Raw genomic sequence first — 17,222 nt, 5'->3', positions numbered from 1 at the left:
AAACGGAAGCACTGGGTTACCACTGCGTGCCGGATGTACTTAAGCCGAATGCGTTGCCCCTCCGGATTTGGGTTGTTATATATATCTATATACATTTTTAGTTACTTGTAAAGGCAAACCGCGGCAAAAGAGGCGGGGAAGGGATAATTTTTTCTATATAATTTATTACGGTATACTTCTTTAGTTTGTGCATACGAGCCAGTCAGCGCGTGCCATACGTCTGTCATCCTGGTCAATCCCCCTACATTTTTTTGTTTTATAATGTATTTTTTTCTGAAAGCTCAATCGCACTCAATGTTCTCGAAGAAAAAAAAAATTAGGAACAGGCCATGAAGGAAGAGAAATACAAGACATACTCTTCCGAGCTCACCCAAACACAACGTTAAATACTCAAATATACCAGGAGCCAAAAGGTCGACTTGGGGAGTGTAGAGTATATTCACTTGCAAGACAGCAGGCGTTAACTTTATTTGGATATATTGTTTACTTTGTTTTGGAGGACGCGGTGTCACCGATGGCGTGTCTAGCCATGTTCGTTCCCGTCAATCTCCATCCCTCCCCCGTGCGACGCTTTGACGTCTGCTAATCGCCGCTTGTTTTTCGCGGTCTGAGTTATCCTGCGCTTCCGTTCGCGTGGCTAGAGCTTTTTTTTTTTTTTTTTTCTTTTCTTAGTTACGTCAAGTTTGCAGGTAGTCACGCTTCAAAAGCCAGTCTGGCCACCGTGCGTGAAAAACGCTTTGTTGGGGCACCAGTCTGACAAACGTGGGCACGTCGTAGCAAAGCTAGGTGGCGCAAGCTACCGCCCGATGCAAAGGGTATAACTAGGGTGTGTACTTTCCGGTGTTTATTTGTGAGAAAAATCGGCTGATGTTTTTCGGTGTTTATTTATTTTCAAAAAACCGGTGTATTTCGGTGAAACGTTTCGCGACGAGGCTAATATCGGTGAAAAAAAAGCGATTGATCACAGACAGAGAGTTCCAGCTTTATTCACATAGTTCATACACTTCTTCTCTAGGAAGCAACTATTTCTCACACACAGTTATTATAGTAGATGCAAGCATACTTTCATGCTTGCATCTACACGCAAAGAACGTGCTGCCGTCATGGGAGCCCGTTCCTTGCGGTTCGCAACCCGCAATTATGAAAACGCGCTCCTGTGCGACACGGACGTTGGCAGTGTCTTCCAGGAACCACAGCAGCCTCTGAATATATGGCTTGCACCGACATCACTTGACCAGACACAATAAGGAAAAGGCACGTGAGAGCCTACCCTCCACTGTGTTAATTTTTTTTCACAAAAGGGGGCCATGGGAGACACAATAAGGGAAAGGTGTATGAGAGCTTAGCTTCCACTGCGTTCACTAGACGCTTTTGACCCCCAGAAAGGAGGGCGGACTGACGCCACCTGCAAGCCATGTATAAACACTGGAAGAATGCAGGATCCACGAGATAACACGTTTGACGAACCTCTATGGGGAAAGAGTTGCGCTAGGTCGGAAACTAGCAACGACCGGTGTTTTTCGGTTTTAAACAGGGCAAAAATATCCAACCACCGGTGTTTTTCGGTTTTAGCCGATTTTATATTTTCGTAACCGACGGATGCTTATCGGTGTTTTTCGGTTAAAACCGGAAAATACACACCCTAGGTATAACCAATGCCATCCATGATCCATCCATCCAGCTCAACTATCGAACGACCTACACTGCCTACACTATGGTGGCACATAATCTACACAGACCAAAAGTAAGAAAGCGGGCACCCAGAAGCCGTACATAGAAAGGTGTATAAGGTGCTATCAATACCGCGACTTGCTATAAATTCGGCTGGAACAAATCGGCGTTTGCATCTAGGTACCTCAAATTTTCATCAAAGATGTATTTTAGTGCTGGATTTCAATATGAAAGTTTAAGGCGTAGGTAGCTCCCTTTCTGTGAAAAATGAGACTAGCACCCTTGATATGGTCAACGGCGTATTGTTTTTAATAAAGAAATTTATATGCATTAGCCAAAAGTTTAGTTTTTAGCGACAGGAAATATTGGGTCAACAAAATAGATCAGGGTACCGTTTCGTCCGTAACGTCATATCTCAACAGACGCCCCCCCCTCTCCAATCCGCCCCTGACCGAAGGTTGCGCTTGTGGCGCCGCTTTCCGATAGGCGCGGCGGGCAGACTACGGCGTCGTCTGCTTTGTTGTTTTTGAAAACTTTTCATTTGACATCACAGGAAAGAATAGAAAACGGAAGGGGGAGTCAAAGGGACTTGAGAATTAAGATCATGCATGCAGGCGACAGTTTTTCTGTGCCCCAATATAATACCCCTGTTACACGGGCACACTTAACCGCGGTTAACTCAGCTTTAACTGCGGTTACGTGGCAGCACAGATGCCGCACTATACCCTCGGACAGCTATTTTAGAAGAAGTGAAGAGCGCGTGCACTGCTTTGATGGGTGCTCAAGATGCTCAAGCGCACGTTCGCCCATAGCTCTGACTGCATCGCCGCAGAATGTTGTCGGCAAGTATCGTGCGCTAATTTTGGTTTAGCGTAACTGCAGTTAAATGTGCCCGTGTAATACCGCTGTTACACGGGCACTCTTAACCGCGGTTAACTCAGCTTTAACTGCGGTTACGTGGCAGCACAGATGCCGCACTATACCCTCGGACAGCTATTTCAAAAGAAGTGAAGAGAGCGCGTGCAGTGCTTTCATGGGTGCTCAAGATGCGCAAGCGCACGTTCGCCCATAGCTCTGACTGCATCGCAGCAGAATGTTGTCGGCAAGTATTGCGCGCTAACTGTGGCTTAGCGTAACCGCAGTTAAGTGTGCCCGTGTAACAAGGGTATAACAAGGGTATAATACCCCTGTTACACGGGCACACTTAACCGCGGTTAACTCAACTTAACTGCTGTTTCGTAGCACCACAGATACCGCACTATACTCTCTGACAGCTATATCAGAAGAAGTGAAGAGCGCGAGCGCACTGCTTCGATAGATGCTCAAGATGCTCGAGGGCACGTTCGCCCATAGCTTTGACTGCATAGCCGCAGAATGTTGTCCGCAAGTATTGTGCGCTATCTGTGGCTTAGCGTAACTGCAGTTAATTGTGCCCGTGTAACAAGGGTATAAGGGTCTTTTCGTAGCTCGTAAGGTGCGGTTATCGGGCCCTGCATGCGGGCGCGTGCTCCGTCCGCGCGCTTAACGTGATGGCACGAGCCCCTGCTATGCTCTATTTCATCTAATGATGTATCACAGGGAAGGCTACAATCGCAAGCTCCTTGCTCTCGGGCAGATCTCGGCGGCACAAGCTCTCGTGCATTAAGGGCAGCTGTCAACGCTATGAGCTCGAGCTCCTAGCCTTCGCTGCGGTACAGCATAAGGTGAAAGGTAGTATAGCAACACAAGTTTAGCGAGCAGTCTGCGAAAAGTCTCTATAGGCCCGTAGCTCTCAAGTTTTTGAGCAGCGCTCCAGGCGACCAAAATATAATATTTGGCTCGCGTTTCGAACATGCGTCCATACGCTTCCCCACCACAGTTTTTTCTACACCGTTCCATTCTAAGTGCCAGCGTAGCGGAGGCTACAAGAGCGAGTTCCGAGCTTTCAGTGTCCCTGCCAAGCACGCGCGCTTGTGCAGGGCGAGCATCGTTGAGCGGAACATGCTTTAGCAACTAGCTTTGGCTTCGCTATCAAGTAAAGTGAAACACACGGACTCACGGAAGCCATAAAACAATAAAATAATAAAGCTGAAAGGAATGTTCAGTGGGACGCTGAGGCCCCCAGCTGCATAATTTTTTTGTTTTTAAATTTCAGTTTTTTTTTTTTTTAGCGTTTTGTAATCGCGCGTTTACAGATGCTGACAGATGCTTGCATTCTAACGTGGCACGAGCAAAATCGAACGTTACTGCGCCGGCTGGATGGTGCTGCCTGTATAACATGGTCGCGCTTTGCGGACGCGCTCGCGCCCCCTGCCCGAGAGCAACGGGTCTATTGGCGACGTGCGCGATCGAAACCGTCGTTGTGGTTGGCCTTCCACGATTGGCCGAATACTGACTACAACGTCAGAAAAAGAATTCTCATCGACGGAAGTAAGAGTAACGTAAGAGCTTCAATTTTGACGGTATTCGGCAGTGTTGGTTTCGGAGTGCAATGATTTCAAGCTTCCACCGTGCTCGTTATAAAACACCATCGAACTTATTCGCAGCGTAATAACGTCACGAGAGGGAACTAGAGTTCCTGTATAGGCTCCCTACGGGAGACAATTGCGTGTTCTAGAGTAACTGTATATGCTTCGCCTATACAGTTACTCTAGCGTGTTCAACCCCATAGCGCCGTCTTTCCTGCACGGCATTTGGAGGCTGCTCCCCACGGGATCGGATCTCGGCGAAGAGTAGCGAGGCGGCACGTGGAAAACAGACGCGCAACTCTGGCTCCCCTAGGGAGCCTATAGGGAGTATTCACTGGACGCCACATTTGTGGGTGCTGTCTAGACGCATGCTCCAAACGAGCTCACATCAATAAGCTGCTAAGAACGGCGCTCTTGATGTTGCGGAATGCACGTTGCCAAAGAACTGTGGAAGTTCGCCATCAGCACGCGCTCAGCATTCGCGCACACAGCTATGGCCGCCAGTGAATACTCCCTATACATGAACTCTAGAGGGAACCATAGGAGTGCGACACCAAAACATCTCGCCGCGACGATTGCAAGCGGGGTGCTTTGACTGGGGCCCCATGCCCGCAAGCACGCGCAGCGTGCGCGTGGATATGGTTTTGCCAAGTTGGCAGTTGCACGGGCTCGCCCGCGCGAGCAGATACATGGCGGCGGCCCCTCGCCCCGCTTCCAATTGTCTGTGGATGACATCCTATACCGCTATACCAAAACTGCCCGAATTCGTTGTCACACCAAGAAAAAAAGGGAAGCTTTGCGCTCTATTCATACGCTGCGCCAAGTAGTTCTCGCACGATTTGGCTGTGGAAGGAAGAAACAAAGCTTCTGGATTCTGAAACATGCATTGCCTCGATAAAATAAGATAAAGCTGATCTAAGACACACCTGTATTTATACCTCAATCCAACACACGAAAGGGGAAATTAGTAGGGTGCCGCGAGGAGTCGGACTTGTTTTAAAGGGGTACTACAACAAAATGTCTGCGTTTAGTTTTTGGTATAGACGTGTTAAAGAAGAGATGTCACATCGGACACACATAATGTCTCGTTTGTAATGCCCGTCTAGGAACCTTGACAGGTAATGACGATAACTGTCTCGAATAGAACTATGCGTGCTTTGAACCTGACGGCATACCGACAGCTCTACGGCCAGCCCAAGAGGGGAGGGGAGGAAGGAACTCCCGAGTCCCGACTCAAAGGGACTCTCTTTCGTGTGTACCAGACGTCCCTATTCTCCATCTACAAGATTATAGAAGATTAACCCGTCACCCAAAATTTGCACAAAATCAGCTTTGCGGTTAGTTGCGGTGGCCCAACCGCTTGCGTGCTTCAACCGCTTCGGTGGCTGGAACGGCTAGGGCATCCCGACGACGTCAGCCTCGCCGCAGCTTTGCTCATCCCGAGACAAACTACGTCACGATTACGCCGGATGTGACGTGCTCTCCGCTGGCTGCTCGCCGAGCGCTTGCCAGAGTGGGCCCCGTTTATAACGAAACATACAGCCATCAGGCTCAAAATACAAACGTGCGATTGTCATTTACGGATACTGTGGACCATATTCAGCCTATTTCTGAAAACGGGCCCAGCGGGCGCGTGCTCAATTCACGTTTCAATGTGTCAGCACGAGCTCTCAGCAAAGCGTGGGAGCTCGTGCTGTCAAAACGGTCTGCTATACTTCGTTTCACCTTATGTTGTTCCGCAGCGAAGGCTAGAAGCGCGAGCTCGTAGCGTTGGCAGTTTCCCCCAATGCACGAGAGCTTGTGCTGCCGAGATCTGCCCCAGAGCAAGGAGCTCGCGCTTGTAGGCTTTTCTGCAGTACATCGTAAGGTGAAATAGAATATAGAACTCCCTAATAACTTTCAGCTCCCGTTACCGCTTGTTGGAACGTGTAAAACGGGTCCCCCCCCCCGTCACGAAAAATCTCTCGTGGTCTGCCAAAAACACGGATGAGCCGAGCACATTCAACCCGCGCTAGAACCCAGACCACGCGTGGCTGGCTGGTCGGCGGGGGTCACAGAACTGCTCCATTGTCTCCGAAGCCCAATATACATTTTTCTTTTTCCTTCCACGGTGTCCCCGGCTTGAGCATTGTGTGTCCGTTTCAAAGACATCTGCGAATACGGAACGCGCGCCGGCCGCCGAAAAACCCGTTTTATTGGCCAATAAATCAGGGCGAACCCGTGCAAAGCGCGTGCGCTGTAGCCGGGTCGCTCTGTTTCCGCAGGCCGGTCGGGGGGCTCCCCAACCCCTGTCTGGTTGTGTTGTGCCACAGAAAAAGCCCACCGCGCATGCGTCTACCGCCACCGGCGTCCCCGTAAACTACCCATCTCTCCGTCTCCTCAATCGGTTGCGACTGCCGCAACTTGTTTGTTTGTTGTTTGGCTTCTTTGATGTCGCTGACTTTTTTTTCTTTTTTGTACGCGTTGTTGTCCAAAGCAGTACACAAAGCAAGTCGTCGTATGCTTCAGCCGCTGGCGCTTTTTGTCACGGTCGAGACAGGCGACTAAAGCGTATGCGCTCACAACATTGTGGACCAGAGGCTGCACTTTTTATTTGCTGTAAACAGTATACTTTTCTCAACTTTTTTTTTTTTTTTTAAACCAGGGTTAGACACACAACAGGCGGCGACAAATCTTGATCCTCGAAAGCAAACCGGTCCGGTACCGTCCCTTGTAGTGTTGGGGATAATGGGTTCGCGTGCCTTGCATCTGCTTTCAAATCGAAGAGCGTGTCCCCAACGCCTCGTCGGGTCCTTGAACCCTTGAGGGTTTTTCAGAGCTCGAGCGAAACATCGGCTTGTCCAACTTTGATTTCGTCATTTCGATCACGCGTAGTTCAGCAATGAATGCCTATATATTGTAAAATGGCAAAATATGAAGGTCCCTGATGTGTCCGTGTTTCGTTGAAGAGGTATTGAGCAGCCAAGTAAGCCTGTCCTTTACGCACCTCTTGCGTTTATACTTACTACATGCGTTCAGGCGTTTGTTTTCCTTCCTTCTCAACCAATGAAACTTGTTCCCTGTTGTGTTCACCTAGTTTCGATTTCCACTTCATTTTCTTCGCATTGTTGTAAATAGTTTGATGCTATCATCATTCTTCTCTTCTTCATCTTTCTTTTCTTCTATTGGCTCGATCTAATAAAAGAACAGTCTATCAGAACGCTCGGACCAGACTGGCTGCTCACTTCGCAGTGTCCCCGTAGCCCGGGACACAACATACATTTCTGGCGACGAGGAGTTCCTGGACTCGATTGTCTTCACCGGCAAGACATCGGCTGCGCCCTTGGTTTCGTCGGCTGGTTCTCGGCGAATTATTCTGTTCGTCCAGCCGCGTCCTTCGGTCGTCCCCAGCCACATTCAAGATGGCTGTGCTATAGAACGGCCTCCCTCGCAAGCAGAAGGTCATCATCCCATGATGGCGACGTCCGGCGGCAGACTTCCACCAGAGTTCTTGGCGAAACCGGGTACTCCACCCATTCCATGGAAACGTTGGATATGCATTTTTGAGCGATATCTTCTGGCCACTGGCGCTCGAGATTACGACGCCGAACGTCGGCAGGCCATGCTGTTAAACTGTCTCGGCGAAGCAGGCCAACAGATATTCGACTCATTACCAACGCCCGAGAGTGCTGTTGCAACGGCGCCAGCAACGTCGGCAGCAGCAAGCGGCGAACAAACTCGCCGTCCACCGGCGAGAGACATCTACAAAGAGACGGTGGAACTCCTGGAAGCAGAGTTCACTCAACCCGTCAACGTGACTCTGCAACAGCTGCAATTTCACCTTCGTAAGCAACAAGAGGGTGAGTCCCTCAAGGACTTTCTGTCGGCGCTGCGAGCCTTAGCGATTCCGGCAAGTTTTGGAGACCAAACGCAAGCAGAGGTCAGGAAACAGTTCATGATCGGCGTCGCGTCGTCTGAAATGCAAGAGCGAATGGTTCTAGATGCCGCTCTTCCATTCGACGTGGTCCTTCAGACGCTTCTCAACATTGAACGTGCACGACGTGAAGTTCGGGAATGGACAACGGCATCGACGCCTTCACCGAACTCTCTATCGACTTGCAACGTTTCCACCGGAAGTGCAGGCTTCGAAGCAGGATCGTCGACAGAAAGGAGCTTGAGACGGAATCATACACCACCACCGTCTTCAAGAAACTCATCACCTCGAGAGTCTTCCCGTCGGTACAGTTCTCGCTCTCCCGCAAGGAGTGAACGTGCTGAGAGCCGAAGATCGACATCTCGAAGCACGCGCGACGCACGCGCGCCAGCTATTTCGCCCTGTGCCACCTGTGGCGGTACCGGCCGGAAACAATCGTCTGGAGGTGGACCACGACGGTCTGGACAGCCAGGTCGTAGGTCGGTCCAATTCACACCTTCGCCTAGCTCGTGGCAAGACCAACCCCCAAGACGTAACAGTCAGAGAATTTATGGACGAACGTGTGCGAACTGCGGACACGGGTTGGAACGCTGCCAGAGTTACGACACGTGCCCAGCCCGGAATCTTTACTGTTACAAGTGTGGTCGTCGTGGTCACTTCGGAGGTGTCTGCAGAAGCACGCCCCAGGGCTATTCACAACGGCCGCGGCGCAAAAAAGTCGAACAGATTCTGTCGGACGACGACGACGACGATGACGAAGACTCAACGCTCGTGAATCACATCACGGGAATGTGCAAATCACGAATCTTCATTACGGTAAAAGTCTTTAAGACGTCACTACCGTTCTTGCTTGATACGGGATCGTCTGTTTCGATAATGGACAAGTCAACATTTATACAGCAGTTCGCAAGCGACGCCAAAGTTGTGCCACCCCCTGTCACGTTGCTGAATTTTTCCCGCGAACCCATCAACGTGTTGGGAGCTTTCACGGCCACTGTTACGTTCAAAACGAGACAGGCACAAGTGCTGTTTTATATAGCGGACAACGGTACGTCGCTACTTGGAATGGACGCTGTGGTAGCACTGGACATTCAAATGAGTGGAGCAGCCAGAACATGCTTCTATACCGACGCTGACGAGCCTGATGAAGCGTCGAGACTGCCAGACCCTCCTTTGGTATCTGAGAAGACTACTGGCAACACGGAAGGTCGACAACCAACACCTTCCACATCTACAACTGATGTAACCTGCCAGCCCGACGACATGTCTGCGGCGCTGCAAGAAGAGTGGGCGGCGCGTGCCATGCCACAAAAACAAGCGGCAGTAATTCTGCCCACCGCATCCGCACCGGCAATGCAAAGTCCAAAACTTCCAGCGTGTCTCGCACGTTTTAATCACCTCTTCACCCCTGGCTTGGGTCGAGTGAAAGGAATCCAATGCAAGGTAAAGATTCGAGCGTCGGTTCCACCGGTTCAACATCGCATGAGGCGAATCCCTCAAGCGGCTCGGCAAGCCGTCTCGGAAGAAGTCAAACGCCTAGAACAAGAAGGCGTGATTGAGCGCATTAATGCCTCAGAATGGGTCTCGCCCATTGTTGTTGTGCAGAAGAAAGACGGCACCATTCGGATGTGCGTTGATCTTCGTAGCGCAAACAAAGCGGTTGTAATTGATAGTTACCCGCTTCCTCACATCGAAGAGCTGTTGAACGCTCTACACGGTGCCCGTCACTTCTCAAAATTAGACCTCGCGGCTGCTTACCATCAAGTGCCATTGCATCCAGACAGCCGTGACATAACAGCATTCATCACACACGAAGGGCTGTTCCGCTACAAAAGAGTGTGTTTTGGACTAGCCTCTGCTCCGGCAACGTTCCAGCAGATGATGTCCAAAGGCTGTCAAGGCGTACTGTTTTACCTTGACGACGTTGTCGTCTTTGGCAAGACTCAACAAGAACATCTGGAACGTCTGCAGGAGGTCCTTCAACGCATTTTTGACGCAGGGCTCAAGCTTAACAACAAGTGTGTCTTCGGCGCCCCAGAACTCTCTTTTCTGGGACATAAAGTCAGCGGCGCCGGAATTGCTCCTTTGCAACAAAAAGTGGATGCTCTTCAAGCTGCTCCGATCCCAACAGACCTGACGCAGCTAAGGTCCTTCCTGGGCATAATCGAGTATTATGCACGATTCGTTCCCCACCTTGCGTCTGAGGTAGAACCTTTGCGCAAGTACCTCCGGAAGGGCACGCCCTTTATCTGGGACCAAGCCGCGGACAAGAGCTTCACTCGAGTGAAGAAGTTGCTTTCGTCTTCAAAAACATTCAGGATGTTCAATCCAGACCTACCCATCATTGTGACTACCGATGCTTCGGCGTACGGGCTTGGAGCCGTGCTTCAGCAACTCCACGGCACGGAAGTCCAGACGGTCGCCTTCGCATCACGTACGCTGACCCCGGCAGAGCGCAAGTACTCGGCGGGGGAAAGAGAAGCCCTTGCATGCTTGTGGGCGTGTGAAAGATGGCACACGTACCTGTGGGGTCGTCGTTTCAAGTTGCGGACAGACCATCAGGCACTCGTTGCACTGTTAAACACCCGAGGAAATGGCCTTCGCCCACTCAGAATTACGCGGTGGTCGACCCGTCTCCTGAAGTACAACTTCCAAGTCGAGTACCAGCGGGGCAGTGAAAATCAGGTTGCAGACGCGCTTTCAAGGCTTCCGGTGCCAGATGACGAAGGCGGAACACAATTTGACGAAGAGATTGTGTCATTTGTCTCCCTGGACAGTGAATGCATAACAAAAGCGCAGTTACAAGAGGAAACTGCGGCGGACCCGCTCCTTTCTGCAGTAATGACCTACATCATCTCTGAGTAGCCACCCTGGAGGGCGTTGTCCGCAGATGAGGTCATTCTCCATGATCAGAAAGACACACTCTCGGTGGATGACGGCCTTCTGTTAAGGGGTGAGCAGTTTGTCCTCCCAACAAGCATGCGAGCGACGCTGATCGCTAGGGCACACGAAGGTCATGCTGGCATTGTCAGGACGACAACTCGCCTTCGCGAACTTTACTGGTGGCCCCGCATGAACGCGGAGGTGAAGCAGGCAGTTTACGCCTGTGACATCTGCAAGACAGCCGACAAGTCCGCGAAGACGGCAACCACGCCTCTGCAACCGGTGCCTCTGCCGGATCGCCCGTGGTCAAAGGTTGGCATCGATATACTAGGCCCTTTCGAGAGAGCGCCGCCGGCATACCGCTACGTAATCACGTTGGTGGATTACTTCTCTAAATGGCCGGAAGCTCAGTTCTGCTCTAACGTCACCACAGAAACGGTGACTGATTTTCTACATCTGGTGTTTACGCGCGAGGGCTATCCCGACAGTCTCGTCTGCGACAATGGGCCCCAGTTCGTTTCTGAGGAATTCAAAACTTTCTTGGCTCAACGGGGGATCAAACACAAGCTTGTCTCTAACTACCATCCACAAGCCAACGGGCAGATGGAAAGATTCAACAGAACCCTCAAGTCCTACATACAGTGCGCAGCACTCGAGAACCGCGCACTGCACGCTGCAGTCCTGGACTACCTTTTCGTCTACCGCTGTACGCCGCACGCCACCACCGGGTTGTCTCCTGCTCTTCTGCTCCACGGTTTCAAGCCAAGACACAGGCCGCACATTTTGGGTCTTTCCTACACAGAGTTCCTCAAGAACCCGTTTGAGGAGATGCGGCGACTGCGTGAGCGTGTAGAGCAGAGACAAGACCGCTGCAGGAGATATACCGATGGAAGACGGGCGGCTAGAACACCGCGCTTCAGAGTGGGAGACCTCGTCAGAGTGAAAAAGCCTGGAAAAGTGCCTAAGGGAAGCCCAGCTTTCACTTCTCCTACGCGCATAACACAGCAGGTCGGAAGGTGGACCTATCGACTGGAGGACGGCAAGGTATGGAATGCCTCCAAGCTAGCAACCGTTCCAGAGCCGGAGGTGACTGTGCCTAAAAGCCTCCTCCAAAACAAAACCAACGACAAAGAAAGGGCGATGTGCAATCATCATGACTGGCAACCAACAGCTGTCGCTCCGACACCTCGGTTGAGACCAGGATCAGCGGAACCAAATTCAACAGCACCAGCGCCCCAAGTACCAAGACTGCGACGGTCTCAGCGCAGCCGGCGACCACCAGAGCGATTCAGTAGAACTTATATATAACGGAACGAACTGTCATAGTTTATCTCATGAAACCTGTATGTGTGAGTGGTTAAAAATGAGTACATGTAGTAGTATGTGTTAACGTCTATAGTCCTGGTCAGGAATAACTAAACGTGTAGAATTGGAATGAATGTGCTGTAAATAAGTCTGAAAATGGGTCGTGTTACCTTGAGCGATGCCTTCGAAATTGTTCTTGGTTTCAACGTAACGAACTTAGCATTGTACATCGAAAAAAATTGCCAGTTGTATATATGTGTAATTGTTGTTGTTCACATGCCTTTGGTACTGTATAGTGACCCGGTTTAATTTGTAATTTCCTAGAAATGTTCTTCTCTTCTTGGTTCTCTCTATTAACTATGTTTAATGTTTCATTCTTATTTTCCAAATTCAATGGGAGGGGGGAGAATGTTGTGTTCACCTAGTTTCGATTTCCACTTCATTTTCTTCGCATTGTTGTAAATAGTTTGATGCTATTATCATGCTTCTCTTCTTCATCTTTCTTTGCTTCTATTGGCTCGATCTAATAAAAGAACAGTCTATCAGAACGCTCGGACCAGACTGGCTGCTCACTTCGCAGTGTCCCCGTAGCCCGGGACACAACATTCCCCAATGCGCGCTTTACGCGTTCTTGATGTCTCCTGGTCATTGGAGTGTCATCATACATCTGGACATGTCTACGGTAACATCTCAGTCATTTTGCCACCAATAATGATTTGATGGGTTTTGCAAAGTGATGGCGCGTCGTTCTGGCCAGTGCTTTGATGCCATTTCAACGCCCATATATCTTTTTTTTCTGTTTCCTTCGATGCACGGCACAGTAGATTCAACAAAGGATGTTTTCATCCTGACACAGACTGATTGCGACACCATGCGTATCCCTTCTTCGTGTTCATTATTATGCAAGAGCTTCAACATTTTTATGCGCACACATTTACAGATACAGATTTACATACGCATTCTCCGGAATACTTCCGTTGCGAATATTCTTCTGTGAAGAAAAACAAATAAACTCGGGGAAATATATTTGTCTGTTTGGTCGTTGGCATCCCTCGTCAGGCTGAGGGTGCTCATTATTTTGTATTTCTCTGTTTGCCCTGACCGTGGACCTTCTGTTGTCTTTCTCCAGGACCGATGCGGACCTGTGAAGTGGAGGAGCAGGAGGCCTGGGCCCGAGACCAGCGGCGCGCCATGGCCGAGGACGGCGCCAGGGACCGCTCGGACGCGTCCATGTCGTGCGACGACAGCGACGACGAATCTTCCGCCGCGGGCAACCCGCTCGCGCAGCTGCAGAACGCGCTTCAGAAGACGGGCCTCCTGGGCGCCACTCTGGAGCCGGACGGACCGCGAGACTTCACCGACGTCGCCCCCATGACCATGCAAATGCAACCGCTGTACCGAGCGCCACCGCCACAGTTGCAGTCTCCCGGATTCCCGGGTGACAGCAAGCAAGCGAGCCTCGAGACCTTGGACAGGTCATCCGCGTACCGCTGCCACCTGTGCCCGTTCCAGGGCAGCAGCAAGGCAGAGTACAGCAGCCATATCGCCAGTCACCTGGACCACAAGTGTCCGCTGTGCGACTACCGGTCCCGCACGGAGGGCCGGCTCAAGCGGCACGTCAAAGACTTCCACTCGGAGGAGCCCTGGTCGCCGGCGAGGTCCCTTGCCATCGACGACGGCAAAGAGCGGACATTTCGTTGCCGCCAGTGCGGTCACGTGGCGCAGAGCAAGACGGACTTCTGGGAGCACAGCAAGGTGCACATCAAGACTGAGAAGCTGCTCAGCTGCCCGAAGTGCCCTTTCGTGACCGAGTACAAGCACCACCTGGAGTACCACCTGCGTAACCACTTCGGCTCCAAGCCGTTCAAGTGCCCCAAGTGCAACTACAGCTGTGTAAACAAGAGCATGCTCAACAGTCACCTCAAGTCCCACTCGAACGTGTACCAATACCGCTGCGCGGACTGCACATACGCCACTAAGTACTGCCACAGCCTGAAGCTACATCTGCGGAAGTATATGCACCGGCCGGCGGGAGTCCTCAACAACGACGGAAGCCCCAATCTTTTCCCGGTTCTTGACGTATACGGTACCCGACGCGGACCACGGAGGGGACCTAGACCGGACATCCAACTTCAGCCACCGCTACAGAATCATCTACAGAACCAATTCCAGAACCAATTTCAAAACCAACTGCAGAATCAACTCCAGGGCCCCCTGCAGGGGCTCCTGCCCGCAGTTGCCTGCGCTCAGCAGCAGCTACTCAGGGCTGCTGTGCTCGGGTCACCGGGGGTGGTGCCCTGGAAGTGCAGCGTGTGCGACTACACGACGGCAGACGAACAACAGCTGAGCCGCCACGTACTCAGCCACGCGGAAGGGCAAGACTTGTGTCGTCTGTACGGCATCAGAAGCCTCCCAGCACCTCCCGAAGCACTGCCACCCACAGAGCGTGCAGTTGACTTTCCGTTCGTGTCGTCCACATCGAGTCAAGACCCTCCTCTGCGTGATGACCGCAGAGAAAACCGTGGGGAAGACCGCAGGGAGAACCGTGGGGAAGACGGCAGAGAGAACCGTACGGAAGACCGGAGGGAGAACCGCAGAGAAGACCGCAGAGAGGACTGCAGAGAGGACTGCAGAGAAGACCTCAGAGAAGGCCGCCGGGAAGACCACAGAGAGGATCGCATGGAGGACCGCAGAGAGGACCTGAAAGAAGTTCGTAGAGAAGACCCTCAAGAAGGCCAGACGGAACGCTGCAAAGATGTTAAAGAAGACGTCAAAGAAGAGTGCATAGAAGAGCGCAAAGAAGACCGTAAGGGTTTTCCGTTGGATCTGAGCCGTGGACCCGTCGAACCCTCAAGGAGCCGACGCAAGGGCAGGGCCTTTCGGCTTGACCGTCTCTGCCTGCGGCTTCAGGAGAATGAAGGTGATGTGGAAACTCCAAGGGCAGAGGATCCTCCAGAAGTTCCATCTCCAGCGGTGCCGCAGCAGAAGCTTTCACCTCCCTCAATCTTGGCGGCAAGGCTACAGGAGTCTCCGCCGACGGAGACGTCGGTAGATGGATCACCCCCTGCTAAGGACGCCTACCGCTGTGTCTACTGCGATATCGCGTTCGAACACTGCGTCATGTACACGGTGCATATGGGTTATCATGGTTACCACGACCCGTTCACGTGCAACATGTGTGGTCAGCGAAGCGAGGACAAGCTAGCCTTCTTTTTGCATATTGCGCGGGCTGCACACCTGTGACCAGGAACAAATGCCCGCTTCGCACTGCATGTGAAGATGGAGAACTCGTAGCAAAAACCGCATATACCTCAATGAGGAAAAATAGGTTTCACGAACCGTTTTTGACAGTGAAATAATTGTGCCAACCATTGCTATCCCATGTGAAAAAAAAACATTTTCTCATTTTGCATGATGCTAGGAGAACATGCTCTTTTCGCCCCTAGTCTAGTTCAGAAGTTAATAGAAAACCAACCTCCTCCGATAAGATTGTGTTTTCTCAACTGAGCTACTAGATACTATTGTAACTTGTAGAGGAAGATGGTCGCTCTAATCTTCAACTGTCAAGAGTAATTGTTCGACAAATTGTATTTGCAGGTGTTTCCTGCGGAAGCATAGTGATCGAAGCAAATACTTTTGATGTTCCTCAAGTTTAAGTAGTTTAGGTATTTTTAGTGCATAGCTCAAGATCAAACATGGTCGTCAGTTCCTAGCAATCAAAGCGATCGCTTAGCCTAGCTCTCCCTGTAACGTCTTAATGCAAGAACGCGGATCAGATCCCATGGCCAATATGCTTGGGTTTCTCAAGACTCGTGGATGAGGTTTAAGTTTTCGATTCACACCGAAAAACGACTGCATAGGAAGAATCGTTGACTTCAGTCCCCTCTTCACGGATTCGTGAACAGATTATGGGCAGACTCGTTTGTGCAAAGCAGTCCCTTCCGCGCTCATGCGTCGAGAGTGCAACGGATAACACTTAGACATCGGACACTCCGAAACGACTAGTCATCATTCCATGGACCTTATTCTTCTGCGGGTGTGCTTGGTTGTCAGCTAAGCAAGCCCTGCATGTTGATGCCAGTGCTGACCAAATCAAAAGGTGTCGTGGTGCCATCGGAGGCCCGGGCTGTGACGCTTATCTCGGAAAGGCGTGTTAGTTTTTTTGTTTGTTTTTTCTGTAAGAGTTTGAGCCGAATACTGTCAGCATGCTGGCGCAAATGGATAATTCTTTACGGCTAATTGTGACGGTTAAATAAACGAAGTGTGAATTAGTTTCTTTTTTTTCTTTGAAATCTCCATGACCACTGACAGCTTAAGAAGGCAACTGACAAGTCATGATGGCCTTAAAAGAAATCTCCTGGAACGATCGGAGTAACAGCAAATGTTTCCCTAAAAGACAAATGCAGAAATTGGGTCTTGTAACGAAACGTATAGGCTATTACTCCGAGGTTTCCAGGAGCTGGGCTCCTTTCAACTGTCCTTCCGGCTTAGTCATGAAAGTGAGTAACCGTTACGCTATTCAGCGTTACTTCGGGTGATGCTGGTCAGTGACGGCCTAGTGATTGACGATGACCACTCGTGCCGTTTTCAAGTTGCCAGTGACAAGATGAGATGCATGAGTACCATCGCTGCAATTAAAGCGCAGAACGTTTTCAATTTGCAGTTTGCTTCGTTGAGTGGCTCAAATGTAGGAATATTGTCTAAACTTTGATTCAGCTTATAAGTTCAGACCCAGCTGACGCTACGAGGTGATGGGACCAATCAGGCAGAGTAAAAAGCGCAAGTCACTAGGCCTTCTTTGTTTATGATTGGTTGAGTGATGATAGGGCACGTAAATAAGCATGACGAACACCATGACGATGCGCTTTTGACGCTGTTCGATTGGTCTCATCAGTTCGTAGCGTCGGCTGCAGTTTCGTGTGCCAAATAAACACTGCTGATGCAGAATCACTCAAAACGCAGTATACTGTTCCGAGTGGAGTCTTTCCAGCGAGGGGGGTTGT

At 50.8% G+C, this 17,222-nt stretch overlaps 1 protein-coding gene across 1 annotated transcript in view; it reads left to right on the top strand.

Annotated features, from left to right (window-relative positions):
- Positions 1–16,574, top strand: part of LOC8036529 (protein hunchback) — a 58,413-nt gene extending 41,839 nt beyond the window's left edge. Inside the window, exon 2 of the mRNA XM_029974105.3 lies at positions 13,349–16,574. Coding sequence (XP_029829965.2) covers positions 13,354–15,462 — 2,109 coding nt within the window. The 5' untranslated portion in view covers positions 13,349–13,353 and the 3' untranslated portion in view covers positions 15,463–16,574. The remainder of the gene's footprint in view (positions 1–13,348) is intronic.
- The last annotated feature ends 648 nt before the right edge of the window (positions 16,575–17,222 follow it).

This window comes from Ixodes scapularis, unplaced genomic scaffold, assembly GCF_016920785.2.
Source record: "Ixodes scapularis isolate PalLabHiFi unplaced genomic scaffold, ASM1692078v2 PGA_scaffold10__122_contigs__length_95168666, whole genome shotgun sequence".
NCBI classification, from domain to species: Eukaryota; Metazoa; Arthropoda; class Arachnida; order Ixodida; family Ixodidae; genus Ixodes; species Ixodes scapularis.
This window is presented reverse-complemented; position numbering and strand designations above follow the sequence as displayed.